The 17,186-nt window shown below is 52.4% G+C and overlaps 6 protein-coding genes across 6 annotated transcripts; 2 read left to right on the top strand and 4 right to left on the bottom strand.

The window, feature by feature from the left end:
- Positions 1-162: 162 nt before the first annotated feature.
- Aspvir_007583 (F-box domain protein) lies at positions 163-1,737 on the bottom strand (the record flags this gene model as incomplete). The annotated part of the gene is made up of 2 exons (XM_043270762.1): positions 163-1,295; positions 1,356-1,737. 2 exons carry the CDS (start codon positions 1,735-1,737, stop codon positions 163-165), a joined length of 1,515 nt encoding a protein of 504 aa, XP_043126697.1.
- A 1,420-nt stretch (positions 1,738-3,157) lies between these two features.
- Aspvir_007584 (putative pantetheine-phosphate adenylyltransferase) lies at positions 3,158-4,372 on the bottom strand (the record flags this gene model as incomplete). Its single annotated transcript, XM_043270763.1, has 1 exon — positions 3,158-4,372. One exon carries the CDS (start codon positions 4,370-4,372, stop codon positions 3,158-3,160), a length of 1,215 nt encoding a protein of 404 aa, XP_043126698.1.
- A 644-nt stretch (positions 4,373-5,016) lies between these two features.
- Aspvir_007585 (WD repeat protein) lies at positions 5,017-7,074 on the top strand (the record flags this gene model as incomplete). Its single annotated transcript, XM_043270764.1, has 4 exons — positions 5,017-5,805; positions 5,870-6,473; positions 6,529-6,603; positions 6,656-7,074. The coding sequence occupies 4 exons, from the start codon at positions 5,017-5,019 to the stop codon at positions 7,072-7,074; spliced, it is 1,887 nt and encodes a 628-aa protein (XP_043126699.1).
- Positions 7,075-7,519: 445 nt separating this feature from the next.
- Aspvir_007586 (acyltransferase family protein) lies at positions 7,520-9,124 on the bottom strand (the record flags this gene model as incomplete). Its single annotated transcript, XM_043270765.1, has 1 exon — positions 7,520-9,124. The coding sequence occupies one exon, from the start codon at positions 9,122-9,124 to the stop codon at positions 7,520-7,522; it is 1,605 nt and encodes a 534-aa protein (XP_043126700.1).
- Positions 9,125-10,390: 1,266 nt separating this feature from the next.
- Positions 10,391-12,908, top strand: triA (putative mRNA capping nucleoside-triphosphatase; the record flags this gene model as incomplete). The annotated part of the gene is made up of 3 exons (XM_043270766.1): positions 10,391-12,163; positions 12,217-12,666; positions 12,732-12,908. 3 exons carry the CDS (start codon positions 10,391-10,393, stop codon positions 12,906-12,908), a joined length of 2,400 nt encoding a protein of 799 aa, XP_043126701.1.
- Positions 12,909-13,410: 502 nt separating this feature from the next.
- On the bottom strand, positions 13,411-16,798 carry spt5 (transcription elongation factor spt5; the record flags this gene model as incomplete). The annotated part of the gene is made up of 5 exons (XM_043270767.1): positions 13,411-13,982; positions 14,040-14,776; positions 14,831-16,311; positions 16,375-16,632; positions 16,694-16,798. The coding sequence occupies 5 exons, from the start codon at positions 16,796-16,798 to the stop codon at positions 13,411-13,413; spliced, it is 3,153 nt and encodes a 1,050-aa protein (XP_043126702.1).
- Between the last annotated feature and the right edge of the window lie 388 nt (positions 16,799-17,186).

Raw genomic sequence — 17,186 nt, forward strand, 5'->3', positions numbered from 1 at the left:
TCAATTGCATGCTAGAAACAAATATGAACATGGAGCTATGAAATGAGACAGCCTCCACCAATTCTTTATGTAATCTTCAGGGACAAGGAAATACAGTACAGAAACTTTGGTGCTAGATCGTCAGTAAAGAAGGCGAAAAGAAAGAAAGACAGTCATCAGTCATCATTGCCTTAAAAAGGACATTGATGAACTCGAAAGAACCCACGCTTCCCAGAGGAAGATCTGTTCACGCTTGACTGCGAGTCCGTCGTCTCCGAGGTCGTCGACTGTCAGAGTGCGCAGCCTTTGCATGGTCGCCTTTGGTATTGACCTCGTCGATGTGCCTCGCGGAGCTAATGACATGTAATCATCGTCAAAGGCGATCGCCTGGGGCGGGCCAGAAGGCAAGTTGGCCACGATAGAGAGCGCTGGAATGGCCTCTATAATGCTAACGACATTACCGTTGCCGTTACTATAGCTGCTAGTGCTACCGTTCGTGTGGTCGGCGGGTTGTGTTCGTCTGACGTAGTTGACTTCGTGAAGGTCTATACGTTCCAATTGCTCCGTCTCTTCGCGGAGGCAGGCTAACACGTCCCGCCAGCGTCCGTCCCGAAGGTGCACATTGATGAGCCTGATGTCGCGAATCTGTCGCTTGTGTTGAAGAACTATTGTGAGAATGTCGTCTGCATCCAGGCACCAACCCTGCAGGCTGATAGTTTGGAGCCGTTTCCATTGGACGCGATAAAACATCTGTTTTAGCGGGAGAAATACAGATCCATCGCCAGGAACTCCGAAATGGACCGCAGTCAGATTTCGAGCCGCCCGGAAGAAAACATGGAAGACGCTAGACAGCTTTGACATCGTAGTGACCATCCCAGTGTACGACTGGAAGGTGATATCCAGGCTCAGCAATCGTGCTCCCAGGTCGGAGAACATCATGGGAGGAGTGTGCAGTAGCCTGATCATGGAATCGGAACTCATTTGTGGCCCAACAAAGCGAATGGAGTTACAACTTGATTCCAGAAGAGAAATCGCCAGATTTGTGACTGCTCGAGTGCAAGCGGGCTCCCATTCCAGCATGGCTGATCGCTCCAGCGAGCGCCCTTGAATGTGTCCCATCAATGTCTCATCCGCCTCGTCTTGTAATCTCAGTAGTTTGACTTGCTGAAGACCCGAAAACGAAGCTATTGCACGCCGCAGCAAGAGAAGATCCCGGTTCTCCTGGACAATCTGTTGTTGGTCCTGCAACCGACGCTTGATTATGTTGAATAGTGAAGGATCGGTCTTTTCTATTTCAGCCAGGACTAACGGCCAGCCTGGAAATTATCAGCATCCTTCAATACTTGTTGGCATCGAAGAATCTTCAGTCACTGTACCGTTTTCTGAATAGAATGGTCGCACCATGTAAGTGAAATACCTCACATGACAGGCTAGTTGCATGGTCAAGAAATCTTCCAATCGTCCAAATTCATTCCGCGAAAATCGCAGGACGAATCGACGGAATTTCCTTGGGGCGCCGATTTGCCTGAATCTCTTGCATACAAGTCTGAATCGGTCCAAGTTGGACTTCTCCCCATACAAATGAATGCGCGTACCATCAGTGCATTGTGACATATGCTGTGAGATCGTCGGAGAGGCTCCATTTATCGGAGGATCCAATTCCAAGAGGAACGAGAGAATTTCACTAAGCAATTCGTCCGCCAAGTCGCAAATGTGTCGCGGATTGTTCATGCTGTTCGCACAAGGAGGCAGCCGCATATTCGGCTGCTGTGACCAGTCGCAGCGACATTGAAATCAAACCTAGTATGAGCTGAGTTGCAAGAGGCTGCGCGACTTGGTCAGTAATGCGCGAAGAGTCAGCATGGGGGTCGACTTGGGTATATATATTGGGAATAGCAAAAGAGTCCAAGATCAGGGAACAGGAAGGACCAGCGAGAAAGACGCCAACGATAAAAGAAAAAAAAAGAAACCAAAAGTAGTAAAGGTGACGAGGGAAGGAATGCATGCCTCTCTTGCAGTGTCAGTCTTGTCTAGGCTGGAGAACAGACAGACGCCGCAGATGCCACTGCGTGCATGCAGCAAGTTGACATGTCTGACGAGGGTTAGAGCAATCTACCCGAACTACCAGCCCGTTCGACCGGGATCATCGTCAACAAATAGTGACACTTATGATGGACGTCTACCCTGCATGCCCTTCTGCCGTCAAAATGTCCCGGTTCTCAAGGATGACTGGATATTGGTTCGCTGACTGGCACACAGCAGTCACATGATTGAAAGAGCATGCGGTTATCCAGCGCGAACCTGCAGGAGATTTGGCAGAGATGGAGGACGAGTGGCTGGGAGTTGAGAGGAAAACCCAGTGAGTTGGCAGGACTAAAAGGAGTCCAGGAGGGGAAGAAGAAGACGGAAATGATCATAAGAACGATGATTGATCCGATGATGCGACAGGAGAAACAGCCGGCCGAGTCAGGATCTCTGCTAAGGCCGTCGTCGACCTTAGTCCAACTCTGTGCTGCAGACGCCCACCCCCGCCCCTGAGAGCAGAAAACGAATCATCGCACTATCAGCTGCAGGTCCGGATTGTTTCTGTGACCGGTGTGAAAATCAGCGTGACGATTCTCTGCCTTTATTAGTCCTGGAAGCGCGTTCAGGAGAAACACTATGGCCGTTTTCATGCAGAACGGGGTTGAGGTTATGGTGGGACAATGCCATTGCTGTCCTCCCTAATTCTGACCGACCCGCTGAACCTCGCATCACAAGAAAGGGGAAAAGAATCCTTATCAGCCACTCGATTTCCGTCAGAAAATAAGACTCTTGCATTCTGAGTCTTTTGTTGGAATCCCTCAACCTATGCTACAGAATGTATCAAGGAGAGACATCATCAAACAACCAGGACGTCCGTTCCTCTTTTTCCCGGCAAGCATGGGGGAAGGCACTAAGGCAGCTAGGCACTCACACACGCAGGCACCATGAGAGCCATATTGATCAGAATTGCTCTTTCCATGGTCGATATGACATGGACATTGTCGGGTGCTTATCTACGAAATTCAGGTTTCCAGTTTAAGAGCACCGCTCGTCATTTGTCCTTCGAAACGCCCTCGTCTCTGACGGTCATGAAAGCAGGATATTCAGTCCGAGTAGGCTCTCAGAGTCTGACTGATTGACTTAACTAATCTAGTCACTGAGCCGTGGCCATTTCCATACGACGCCGTCTGATATCTGTACTGCTTATTTTCGACGCAAAGCTTTCGCCATCGGTTGTGGGAACCTCCCCCGAATGTAAGACATCTATCTCGAAGACATCGAGGCTCTTCCACCCCTTCTTCGCTCGCTCATCATTGACAGCTGCGCCTCCCGAGCGAGTTTCCGCGGACACCACGAGAGCATCGATGCTTTCATCGGTGATCGTCGGTCCAAACGGGTCCGTGATTTGTACCAATTTCAGCGTCAATCCGCAACGGACCTTCATTAGCACATAATGGCCGTTGGGACCCGGCTGCGACACCCGCTCAATGCGCGGTGCACTTCTGTCCGGAAGGCTGAAATCCATAATCGCCATAAGGAAGGACGAGGTGCTCTGACATCGGTCATCCCAGCTCTCCAGGAATTCAGCATACTTTTTATTCTTCAACAATGCATCTCCTGTGACACCCACAGTCAGAAGTCGCTCAGGGATCGGGTCGAACTCTTCCACAGGTTCCAAAGCCAAAGCAGTGGCAGCGAGGAGAAGTTTGTGTCCAATATGAAAGTGATCAAATGTGCCCCCTACGGCAACTGAATAATGCGGCGATTGAGCCTTAACTTCCGGAACTATCAATGTCTCGGGAGGAGGCCAGCTGGGTTGATTTGAGAGTGAATGCAAAGATCCAGCGTTCGGGTCTTTGTTCTTCGAATAGAAACTATCAAACGCTGTTGCTAGGTGCTGGCCTGCTTCGTTTCCTGGATAGTAGATCCAGTCCCATAGTCGCGAAGAATTTGCCAGCGATTGCAAATCGAGGATCGGTCCATGTCGTGGAGTCTGATGATCCTCTGCTGAGGTTGTGGGGAAATCAACAAAGATTACCCGAGCATCAATGCCACCAGGGGCATCCAGCTCAATGCTGTGCTCGGCGCTGACGATTCCAATCAGCCTGTAGATATTTGCCAGGTAATGTTGGAGACTTGGGAAAATTTTCGCCCGAGGTTGAGAGCTTCGTGAAAGCAGACCTGGTATGGAAATAGCGATGTCTAGAATTGCAATGCTATTGACGCCATTAAGCGTCTTGCAGAGTTTGGAAAAAACAGTAGACAAGCTCGGTTCATAAGCATCTTTGAATTGTTCAAACTTGACAGCCGGGGGAGGAGGGAGAAGAAGCAGAGCTGCAATCTCCTGGGGACCGTCATCAGAAGCCATTCTGAAGGTGATTGCGGGGGGGGTAGACGAGGGGAAGATCGCAAAAGGAAGACGGAGATAGGGTGGCAGATGATACACACTGGGCGATTATATATGCTGAGAAATTCAACTGAACATTTTTGAATAGACTTCTTGAACCAGCGAATCGCAGACAACTAAAAGACAGTTACGCAAACCCTGTGTTACCTCCGAACAAACAGAAGAAGTATGGCCGTCGGTCATGTCTTCTTCGAGAGACTCAACTCATCATCACGGCTGACTCAGCAGCACGAGACCTCCCCCAGCGACTCTTGCGTGTCTCATCCTCGACCTGTTGCTGCCCAGCCGTTGCCATTCGGCTTTTCTTTACGGTCCTTTTGGGTTTCTTCGTAAACTCCATGATGTGCTTGTGAAACACTACCAAGGTGATTTTTCTCTGATATGATCCCATACTGCAACACACAGGCTTGGTGCGGTCGGAGCTCCATACTCCTACCTGTACATGTCTCTCTCTCCCTCCCCTTACGGTAAAGTCATCTACTTACCATGCTCTCAGAACTAGTTACCGGTGAGAAACTAGCGGGAGCTTTGGTCGTAGCGCAGGGAACGCTGCGTACCGAGAAAGACGTTCTTCTCGGGTTCCTCAACGACTGAGCTGCAACAGCATGTCGAACCCCGCGCAACCTTACGAGTCCTCTCGACGGACGACCGTCTATAGCCGCCAGCCAGAGGAGCTTCATATCCCGTCCGGGGCGCAGACTAGTTCAAGTTTGCAGCGCCAATCGATGTCTCACGAATTATCGACGGCTACTGAGCCCCCAATGAACAATCTCCCTTCCATCAACGTCCAGCCTTCGAGCGCCCAACCAAGTCACTATGGGACCGGTACCAGCAGTGGCAGCGGCACTCTCCCAGGAGCACTTCAACCAGGGAACGTGAACCGCCCTCCAGCAGTGTCTATGAACACAGCGCCTTCTGCGCTCCCAACGCTTACTCAACTATCTACCCAGCTGCAACCGCAGGCATCGCAACAGCCACAACAGCAACAGCCTCCGACGACCCCCCGTTCGGGCATGGTCAATTCGCACGGTCATTCGAGATCCAGTCCTTCGAATCTCGAGCAACCCAAATATAGACCGCACGGAGTGGCAGAGAATTCCAGATATGGATCATCACCCGGTGCGGGTTTCCAGCCTCATACTCCGCAAGGAGCGAAATACTCCCCGCTTGGGTTGGCCGATATACGTCCGTCGGGGGATCTTCTGAGTGACGCACTCCACAGTCCGAGCATGCCCCCAATTAATGGAGGTACTCAGGTTCCAACGAATAGCAACTACATCGCTCCATGGCCCATATATGCGATGGATTGGTGTAAATGGCCAATTTCAGGAAACTCGGGCTCCTTTGGCGGCAAGATCGCATTAGGAAGCTACTTGGAAGATAACCACAACTATGTAGGGACACGTCCTACATGCTTCACTATCGTTTAGGTTCATTCAATTGCTGACTAGAATCCAGATACAAATCATTGATACCCATTTGACGCAACCAGACCCGGATACACCAGATGTCGCGCCGGGAGACACGAAAATAGAGTATGTCAAAACAGCGGAAGCCACACATTCTTATCCCGTAACGAGAATCCTCTGGGAGCCGCCGTCATCCCAGAAGCAATCGACCGACCTACTTGCGACGTCCGGCGACCACCTACGCCTGTGGTCATTACCAACTACCCAGCCCTTGCATAGCTCCAACTCGATTACACGTCCTGCAAATCAGCGGGATCCCCCGGCTGCCAAGCTTTCCCCCTTGGCATTGCTATCGAATTCAAAGTCTCCCGAACATACTGCCCCGATCACCTCCCTTGATTGGAATACGATCTCTCCCAGCTTGATCATCACTTCGAGCATTGACACGACATGCACAATCTGGGACATTCCTACGCTCACAGCCAAAACACAGCTGATCGCCCACGACAAGGAGGTATATGACGTTCGATTCTGTGCGAATAGCGTCGACGTCTTTGTTAGCTGCGGCGCTGATGGTAGTGTGCGCATGTTCGATTTGCGCAGCCTGGAGCACAGCACAATCATCTACGAGCCGACTGAGAAGAATGACAAATGTATTGTCCTCCACATTAGCCTGTGTTGAGGCTTGCTGACACGAGTCTTCCCTAGTAATGAGCCCTGGAAACGGTAGCCCTTCAGCTCCATCCAATTCCGTCTGGCCCCCGCCACTTTTGCGTATCGCAGGTGTGTATTTCTAGTCGCATGCATGGCCAGACATTACCTAACACAGTTGCAGCTTCGCCACACGACGCTCACCTCCTAGCAACATTCTCCCAAGACTCCAACATCGTCCGCGTACTCGATGTCCGGCAGCCGGGCCAAGCCATCCTCGAGCTCAAAGGCCACTCCGCACCAATCAACTGCGTCGAATGGTCCCCCAACAGACGGGGTGTCCTCGCCTCCGGCGCAGACGACTGCTTCGTCCTCCTGTGGGATCTGATCAACCAGCACAATGCCGCACCTGTGCCCCCCCTTGTGCACAACCCAGCCACACCGTCAACGACTTCCGAACGAGGGCCAGCAGCGGCCTGGCAATGCGATTATGAAGTCTCAAACCTGAGCTGGTCGCCTCAGGGAGGGACGACCGGTTCCGGCCACCCAAGGGATTGGTTAGGGGTTTGTGGAGGCCGAGGCGTGTGGGGAGTTGCATTATGAAATGAAGACGGATATGCGATCTTTTGCTTCTAGACAACTTCTGTTTATTCCCCTTTTGTTCCTTTTTCCTCACTTTCTCATCTTTCTTGAGTTCTTGGTTTGCCTTGCTTATCGTTCTATCCGACGGGTGATGAAAAATGAAGTCATGCATGCCGGTATATGGAGCGAACTGGACGAGTGATGATTGAACGATTGACTGAATTGAATCAGAGGAAACCTACAGTGCTTGATTGTGACAGGGTGAGCGCTGATGTGTGGCAAAATTCAAGAAGGTATATAGAGATTCCTCCAATCTAAGTCTATTTACTTCTACTCCAGGTAGGTATGTAATATGTAAAGCGCAAACGCGAAAAAGGCAGACCAAGCGGTTCGCGAATTGAAAATGCCATTGCCATTAACACCCAACACCGATTAGTGACTAGTTTGGGAGACGGCATTGATGTGCTTAGTGCATATGTGCGTTCGGCGTTGAATTCTGCCGCCCGGTCATCTTGACAAGCACTTTATCCTCCACCCACCGGGCGAATTTGACGCTGGGAATGTCGACGGCGCGCCAGAAGACGTCGCCCGCCCAGAGGGAAACGGGCAAGCAAATGAGCCACCCGACCAAGAACCCCAGGCAGTACTGGAAATCTGTCTCCTTGCCGGTGATTTTCCAGATATTCGGCATAAGCGAGTAGCCCAGGGAATGCAGGATAGGGCCATGGACGATGTAGAAGGCAAAACAGATTTTGCCCAGATATTGCGACAGTGGGTTGACGAAGAGCTTCTGGATATCCTTGGAGTGGTTTATGCTGAAGACGATCAGGACTGCACCGAGCGTCTGCGGGAAGCGGTGCGGTTCGGGGTAGGTCTTGGGGGTGATTCTCCAGGTCCACCAGTAGAAGGGTGTCCACTTGTAGCCTGTGATCGGAGCGGAGCCCAGATAGAGGCCGAAGATGAAGAGGGCAATCCAGAATTTGCGGCGTGAGAGGGTGGAACGGGTGCGGTGCATGAGCTTTTCATCTGCGGATAGGCGCTCCCATGCACCGTTGATCAGATCGGCTTCAGCCATGAGCATGCCAGACAGGAACAGGACGACGTCCCACCGGCCCCAGCGCATACAGAACCAGACTAGGCCGCTAACCAGGCAGAGGCGAGCAACGGCTGTAACGCGCGAGGTTGCGATGATGGCGAGGAAGAGGACAATCGAGCACCGGAACTCCACTGGAATCGTCCACAGGTGTGGGTTGTAATAGTTGTAGTAGAGCGCCCAGTTCCAGGGGTCCATGAGGTGCACCACCGTGAGGTACATGTCCCAAAATTGTTTGGTAAAGGACTTCATCAGAGGAGGATGCTGCTCGTTCGTGCCGAGGATGGTGTGTCCTTCATTGATGACTTTAAGCGAGTAGTTGTAGACGCCGAGACGCACGGCAACAAGGACCAGAACGATTCCGACAATGGAGGGAATGTACAGCCGGAGACCGCGACGAAAGGTCGAGGACGCTAAAGTAGCCAATGTTTGCTCCCAGGAGCGAGTACGGATCATCTTCAGAGGCTTGTAGGATAGCACATATCCCGAAATCACGAAGAAGATAGCAACCATGATGTGGCCGGAGACAAGGAGGTGAAAGATGGGAAGGTGGAGGATCCCGTAGTTCTCGTTATTAAAACCCCACCCCACTGCGACTTTCCATGTGTAGGTGAAAAGAAAATGGAAATTGAAGACCAGCAGACAGGCCCAGCCTCTCAAGCCATCCAGCGCCGCGATCGCATGGAGTTTCGTGGACTGGGGAGGCTCCCCGCCCACCAAATGTTGCAGATAGCTCGGTGTGAGCGCGATGCCCAATCTTTTAAGCCAACGTTCTAAACATTCCTGCCAGTGATCTGTGACGTGTTGTACGTGTGAAGACAGCCGATCAGGACGTGCGAGCACATTGGAGGGGGTGTAGTCGGATAGATTCGTCCAGTTGAAGGACGACTTGCTTCCATGGGGGCCTGACTCCAGGTCATTGAGGGGAATATCATGGATCGCAGGAGCAGTCCGAGTGTCTTTGTCAGCGAGCGACATGTCGTAAGGACGTTTGTATCAGGTATAAGTTTGTGCGAAGGCGTTGGCGAGAGCCAGGATTCCATATACTGGTATAAACGGGGTCTGATTGCGCAATCAGATTGACAAGGCGATTCAAAACGATCCAGTCGTTTGAAAAATCGGGGAACAATGTCCGGACAAAGTCGTCCGCTTAAGATATTCAACAATACGCGATAAAGGGTATATTCAGGATGCAGACGTGTTCCTTCAGGAGTCCATCAATCGACAAGGCGCTAAAGCAAACCCGTAGACATTCTGAGGACAAAACCTCAACTGTTAGACTCGTCGCATGATCTCTGAAATTAGAGGTTCAAGAGGCTCTCACCTGTTGTAGATCACCGATATAACATGAAAAAGAAAGAAAGGTAGCGAGGAAAAAAGGAAGGGAGATTGATGGCAAAAAGAGTGGTGGAGAAGGAGTGAGGAGGAAGAGGACAAATCAGACACAGCCTCATTTTGTTTCCGTTGTCAACTGGCGCCAATCACCAATCCTGCTCGAAACCAACAAACATCTATCTATCTGCTTGATGCTGGCGGTATCCTTGAGTAGATGGCTTTGACTATGCATCAATATCTGTACTGTTTGTGAAAGTGGTAATCCAGTTAGTATTCCAAGAATTTGTGGAAGCTCCCTCGAATTGGCTCTACATAGTAGCTCTACTATGACCTCAGCTTTGATCCACGGTGAGGGCACCCGGAGAACGAAGATTTAAAGGAATTTCCCGAGCATTGATAAATCTACGTCGATATCTTCAGGCATTGCTTCGAGAGAATCAATTAGATATAGTAAGTCAGGAGATGCGATGGCTCTCGTTGTCCATCGCTCTCTCAGCAGCAGGGGCCAACCAAACCAGCCAAACATTTTGGGCTTCAAATTCTCTCCGTCTCATCATCTCCATCTCCATCTCCATCTCCATCGTCATCGCACATTTGTTGTCCGAATTTATCCTCAACATCCAATCGAACCGTCCCTAAGAACGACGCCAGAGTCATTCTTTATTTTCATCCCTATCCCCTCTCACTTCTTCCTTTCTGTTCTCCCTCTTTTCTCCCCCCCCTTTCCTTTCGAAGAAGACAAAGCACGGTGGCCCCTCGGCGCATCCCATTGCGACGACGGAGCCCCTGTTTTTATTTTTTTTTAATAATTTTTTTTAATCTGGATGTCTGGCTTGGTCATTTTATCTTCTTTACCTGCCCTTTTCTCGCCTTCCTCGCCTCAGTGACTTCTAGTGAATAGTATCCATTATGGATTTGCGCACGATTATGAACAGCGATGCCACTGGCACCTCCGATGCTGCCCCTGCTCCGTCGCAGCAATCGCTTTCTCGAACTGAATCAGTATATCCTCCACGTCAACCGCAACATGTCACCGCATCGCCCTCGTCCTCGTCGCCTTCCCATCCTCCTGGATTCCAACAACAGCCCCCTCAACCACCTCCATTGCAGAGGCCTCATGCGTCTCCAGAGCGATCGTCTTCCTATGGCTCAATACAATCGCCTTTTCAGTATCATTCGGCCTCTGCGCTGAGTGCCGGTGCGCAATCCCAACGAGGCCAGAGTCCGCCTACTCCAGCTCTTCCATTTGCTTCCTCCGGCTCGCGTGACTCCTATTCTGCGTCCGCCAGTTATAACGCGGCTGCACCATTGGCCTCTCCATACACCCCACAACCCGCGAGTTCTGCGGGCCCTTTCCCGGAACAGCAACAGCAGCAGTCGTATTTCGCGCAGCAGCGATCGCAGTCCATCCAGTCTGTCCTCTCCCCTCCATCCGCGACCAACCACTTATTCCCACCCAGAGAAAGTCCTTCCTCGGCTGCTTCGCAGTCGCATCCATCACAACTGTTCTCACCCCCCGCGCACGGGTCGTTGCCTGGTACTCCTCGAGCATCCGCTGCCACAGCTCTACCTCGTCAAACAACGCCTTCCACACGTCCTCAATCCTCCGGTCATGACTCTCAATCACATCATGGCTCAAGCCCTTGGGTTGGCCCGGATTCTCAAGTCCACATGTCTCCAACTTCGATGCCAAGATCTTCGCGTCAGGATTCAAGACACCGGGAGCAGACACCGCGACAATTTCCTCCAGGGGTTGACAGGCGAGCATCGGATGAAAGCGTGAGTCCCAAGACTGCTTATCCTGCAGCATCCCGACAAGGAAGCATGACCTCAACTTCCGAACAGAGGTTTGCAGCGCAGAGCAGTCGCACTGGGGACGGCGCAATAAGGGAGAACTCCACAGCGTCAACAATGAATATGTCGCAATCGCCGGTTGCTCCTGTGGACGCTCATACCGCGCCAACGACGTCTCAAATAAACAGCTCACCTTCATCCCATTCGGTCAAGCCCAACGAATCCATCACCGGAGCCGCATTTCCGACCAAGATGGATGTTACTCCCGACTTCAGACCCGATTCGAGTGACCGTCCTGCGAAGCGGAGGAGAAGACGCTATATTGAGCCCCCAATATTTGCTCAGCGGTCTGTTCGCACCAAAGGACGATGCCCGATGATTCCAAACCCGCACCCACCGATTCCGAAACATCTCAGAGACTCGGCCCAGAATCCCTTCGAAGCACGCCGACGGTCAACCCCTTCACAAGCGCCAGCCGCTGCAATCGCGCCATCGACCGCCGCAACAGCTGTGACCAAGTCGGAACCCCCACCTGTCAACGGCCCTCCAGTAGCCCGGCTACCCCCAGTCCCGGCCGCTCCGGCTCTCCCAGCAGGTAGCTTAGGGCCATGGGAACCCTCGATCACCGGGTTCATACCACATGAGGAGATTACCAAGCTTGTGTGCGACTTTTTGTTCCAGCACGTAGTGCTCAGGAACGATGCTACTGCTGTACCCGCCGGCACAGCTGCGGCAGGCCAGGGGGCAATCATCGAGGTGGAAGCTAAGTTAGGGCACCTTATCGACATGGATCGCGGCGAGAGGCTCAGTCTCCCGATTTTAACGGAAAGCGTCATTAACAAGGAAAACCCTCGTTTTCGGACCGCATTCGAAAGTTCCATGACGCTTGTGAGTACCATTTCTACGTCTATCCTGAGCCGCTTAATTAACAAGTATTTCAGTCACAACATCGGGCAATGAACAACTTTCTCAACGAAGCCGTGAAAGCATCTATGCCTCAAACAAATCAAGGTCGAATTCCCCTATCCTACGCTCACAAAAAGGAGCGAGACACCTTCTATGAAATTTCCCCATCCGAGCTTCCGCCGGTCATCAGACAGAACCTCAATCCCCGTCACAAACCGAAGGTCCGCGTCACAGTCGACCAGCGCACTGGCGAGGTCCTCGCTAAGATCGTCAAATGCCGCATCGCCGACATGGACGTGCACAGTCCGCGCACAAGCGTAGATTGGCGAATCAGCGTCAACCTCGAAATGAGCTACGAGGGCGACGTCAGTCACCTCCCCATGGTAGACAGCCGAGGCGGCCGCGGAGGAGATAGAAGCAAAGACCGCATGAGCTACAGACATTTGGCGTACCAGATCGACCTGACCCAGGTTGCCAAATCAGAGGTAAGCCTTTTTTTTTTTTCTGGAGACTGTCCCCGACTTCTGAACCAGTTCTGACGATGGCCTAGCCCCCTAGCAAAGGCGACTTCGAACACGAACTCGAGATCGAGGCCTCCGCCGCTGAGATCCGCCGTCAGGGCCAGCTAGCCATGGCCGGTGACCCGCAGAACCAATACGAAGAGCTAGTCAAGGGATTTGTGGATAACATCCGCGTGCTGGCGCGTGCGGTGCCGCCTCCTTCTTGATATTCCATGCCAGGTCGGCAGGCTTCAAAAACCACGTATCATCGCTACTGCACTCTCTCTTCCAGGTAGAAGAAATACAGACTACTACTGCTCATCCTCCTTGGATGGAATTGCCTTAACCTTCTTGGCTGTGTTAATACATATCCGTTCTAGTTTTATTTTTAATGGTCAGGTCGACGAGTGACGGAAAGAGCCTGAAATCGTGACATGATATGACTGATACGACATGTCGAATATTCATTGCGTTTGAAGACTCCATTCAAGACCAGCATATAGATTGAAGCCCATACGGTTGATTACAATCCATCTTCAAGTTGACAAGGTGTACATGATATTGAGTCCGCCCTGTATATGTCTAGAATACAACTATCGAAGTATGAAGTGAACCGACTGACCACGCATTATACATTGTCCATCTGTATTTGGGAAAAGATAAGCAAAAACCGGCAACGTAAAATACATTCCAAAAGATTCGCCTTTTTTTGTGCGCTGCAATCATGCTCTAAGGGCTGGGTGTTCCTTCGTCATAGCGAGGGCCATCCTCACCGTCCCCATATGCTCCCGCGCCCGGGGTCGCGGCCGCACCACCCATCGCCGGCGTGGGTGCATCGTACGGACGACCGGAGAGGCCGCCGGGGGTCGGTGCATTGAACACCCCCGGTGTCGGGGCGCTATCAGCCCAGGCTCCAGGCGTAGGTGCGGAGGCCCCGGGGGTTGGTGCGGTATATGCCCCTGGGGTGGGAGCAGAATAGGCCCCGCCGGGAGTGGGAGCGTCGTAGCCGCGAGAATCTCTATTCCCGCTTCCTGCCGAGGAGTTTGCAGACCAGGCCGGCGTGCGGCCGCCGGCGTTGGCACCTCCCCAAGCTGGCGTTCGTGAGCCTGCCGCGAATGCATCAAAGCCGCTCGATCCAGAACCGGAGTCGTAGGGTGTTCGCGCGCCGGCGTTCCAGGCTGGTGTGCGTGAGCCAACGCCTCCGTATGCGGTCCGACTCCCATCGTAAGGGTTCGATGTGCGCGATCCATCCATCTTCCATGCTGGGGTGCGAGAACCGCTGATGCCTGCCCAAGCGGGTGCTAAATACCAGTTAGCCTCAGACCTTCCATCGTAAACGGTAGTAAATAAACACTTACTTCGAGCCGAGGATGCACCACCCCAAGCAGGCGTTCTCGATGAATCTGCCGTTGCCATAGGCGTACGTCCGCCTGACCATCCGGATGGCGGCGCTGCGGAAGCACCATATGGCACACGCTGTCCACCCTTTCGAGACATATCCAGCGTCTGGCCGGTGACAGGATCCTTGACGATGAGTACGTCTTTGGGAATCGTCACCAGTTTATTTCTTGAGTGAAGCTCCACACGTGCCTGTACATCTGTCGAATCCTTCACAATACCGACTAGACCCTTGTACGGCCCCTTACGCACGTGAACAGTCTTGCCAATCAACCGGTCACGGCCGAAACTTTTGGGAGGACCCATTGAAGCACCAGGGATGCCGTTTCTCATCAGAGCCGGATTCATCTTGGTGAGGTCAGGCCCGGTGGATCTGCCACCCTTGGCCGACACAGTGACAACATTGGTCGTACGGACCACAATGATACCTGAATTCTCTGCTTGTGCTTTGTTGTGCAAGAACAGGAACGAGCGGTAAATGTGAAGAATGACACCGCTCCTCTGGTCTCCATACAATTCCCGCACAGTATCGCCGATTCGAATTTCAGCACCATTGCGATCGGTGGCCACCGCATCCCGACGTGGCGTAATCTTGTTTGCGACCTGTGACGGAAGAACAGTGCGAATAGACCCGTTCTGGTCTAGAACCCTCAACGACTCACGATCGACCTTGACAACGCAAGCAACAGTGGAGGCACTGGGACAAGATCAGCGAACAAAGAACATACTAACCCAGCAAGAGAGAACTTACTCTAGTTGAACGAGGTCATGCACATCAAACATGCCCAACTTCCCATCGACACCAGTCTCGGCAGAGAGCCTGAGATCCTTGCTGAAGACAGTAATTTCCTGCATGCTCATATCACTGAGTAGCGTCACAGTATCGTCTTTGACCTGTACCACCATACCCAGCTCATCCTGATACCGACTGCCGCCAATGACCTTGACATGGTCACCTTCCCTGAAGCGCTTGCGAAGAGATTTGACTGGAGCTTCAATCATCTGCCCGGCCAAATCACCTTCAGTTACCTGCAAGGTAACGATGTCTCCGCGGGTCGAAGTGGTGCGACCGACCAAACCCTGCTGCTCGCCTCGGAACACCTCGACAGGGTCACCTGGAAGATATGATTCCTCGGCCGTCGAGTTTTTGAGCGTCTCCGCAAGCGATGCAAGATCCAAGTTCGAGGTACCGTCATCAGAGCCTCGAGCGAACATAGTAACCTCCTCGAGACGGGGGTTGACGTTCTTTGTGATAAGATGCTGTACCTTCATGTCCTTGATCAAGAAACCGTCGATATATGTCTCACCAAGGTAGCTCCACGACTTTCCGCCCAAGCCAGACGTAGCTGACAAGTACTTTCCATGTCTTTTCTTCGCTTCAGCCTCGCTGAATAGTCGCTGAGGAGGCCGAGGCCCTCCTGAAGCCATGCCTGGGCGCTTTCTCTTGATGTCGACTACAGGAGCTCCACTGTCCTCATTCAAGCCATAATCTAACCGCGGGACCAAGCGCACTGTAACCTCCAAGCCGTTTGTGTCCACTTCTTYAATTTGGGCCAGATCACCCTGGTATTTGCCGCGCTTGATGCGAACCCATCCGCCAGGGTTGAGCTCCTCGGATTTCTGAACTCGAAGTAAATCGGGCATCTCTCGAACGGGAACCAGGATCATCTTTGTCCGTGGATAGACGTTTGACATATCTTCCAGCGCCTCCATCACATCAGCCTGTCTGCGCGCTTCGACGTAGATGTAACCGCTCATGGCACCCCCACGCTCAAAGGCGGAGATGATCTTGATGGGTTTCCGAGAGCCGGGCGGCCGCTCTTCGATCCGCTTCTGAATCGCAAATACGACTTCACGCTCCTTGCCGGCTTTGCAACGGACACCCCAGATACTGGGATCATCAACACTCGGAAGAAGCAACCGCTTGGGCACAACAACGGCATCGGTAGCGGCGGCGCGGTTTCGGCCATAACGTTCTTTGAGCAACTGCGCCTGCTTCTCAGCATCCATACTTGCCTCGAGCTCACGCTGGCGATCTAGTTGTCGATGCCGGCGGTCGTCTGTCTCCGCGCCAGCGGGGAGCGCATCCAGATCGTCCGGGTGCATCTCTGCGCCAAACTCCATCTCATCCTCCTCGTCTTCAGCTTCGTCTTCTTCTTCGTCGACACCGGCCTCCGTATCGATGAAAGTATGCACGCCGCCCAATCTCCTTCTTCGCTTTCTCGGACGGCCCTGGTTGTAAGACAGCCAAAATTAGATCTGACATCAGCTCAGGCAGGAAGCCACATCACTTACCGACGAGACGTCTTGCTCATCTTCGTCTTCATCTTCATCTTCGTCGCCCTCATCCTCCTCCTCCTCGTCCTCCTCATCATTTTCACCTTCTTCCTCGTCTTCTCCCTCATCTCTCTCACCACCAGCGCCGGCCGAATCCGCACCAATGTCTTCCTTTACGTCATCTTCACTCCCCTCTCGGTCGGCCCTCTCGGGCTTAACATCGGCATGGTCGTCCTCGTCTTCCTCGTCCTCACCAATCCGGCCGCGACCCGTAGACTATTGCAAAGATTGTAAGCATTTGTACCGATCCTAGCCAGTTGATCTTGTATATATGTACCTGTGGCTTGACATCCTCCTCATCAGACTCTTCCACAGGCGCCGGATTAAAGTCATCATCCTCTTCGTCGGACCCAAAGTCCTCGTTCAGAAAATTCCGTGACATGTTGTAGGTCGTGGCGTAGTTGTTGTATAATGAGACGGATTTGGTAAACTCGCTGGAATTTCACAGTGAATGTCAAGAGCCCGTGAGTTGATCTCTGAGGTTGAGAATAAAACACTAGTGCACCAGGCGATCCTTTCTAAAGGCGAAACGAGGCGATTCCGCTATCGAGCTCGAGGTAGCCCAAGGGTGTGAAAAGATTCAAAGAGCAAACAGTTGCGACCGGCGGTTGTCGACAGGTTAAAATAGACAGTAGCCTAGCTCTCAACCGGGAAAAGAGAACGTCCGATTGAGCTCCAAAGTACGAGAAGGACAATGATCTAAAGATCAGGGCGTCGAAGTTGGCCAGAGAGTCGAGCGGCAACTTCTCCGTTCGTTCGCCGACTCCGCG

This window comes from Aspergillus viridinutans, assembly GCF_018404265.1.
Source record: "Aspergillus viridinutans IFM 47045 DNA, scaffold_5, whole genome shotgun sequence".
Classification (NCBI taxonomy): domain Eukaryota; kingdom Fungi; phylum Ascomycota; class Eurotiomycetes; order Eurotiales; family Aspergillaceae; genus Aspergillus; species Aspergillus viridinutans.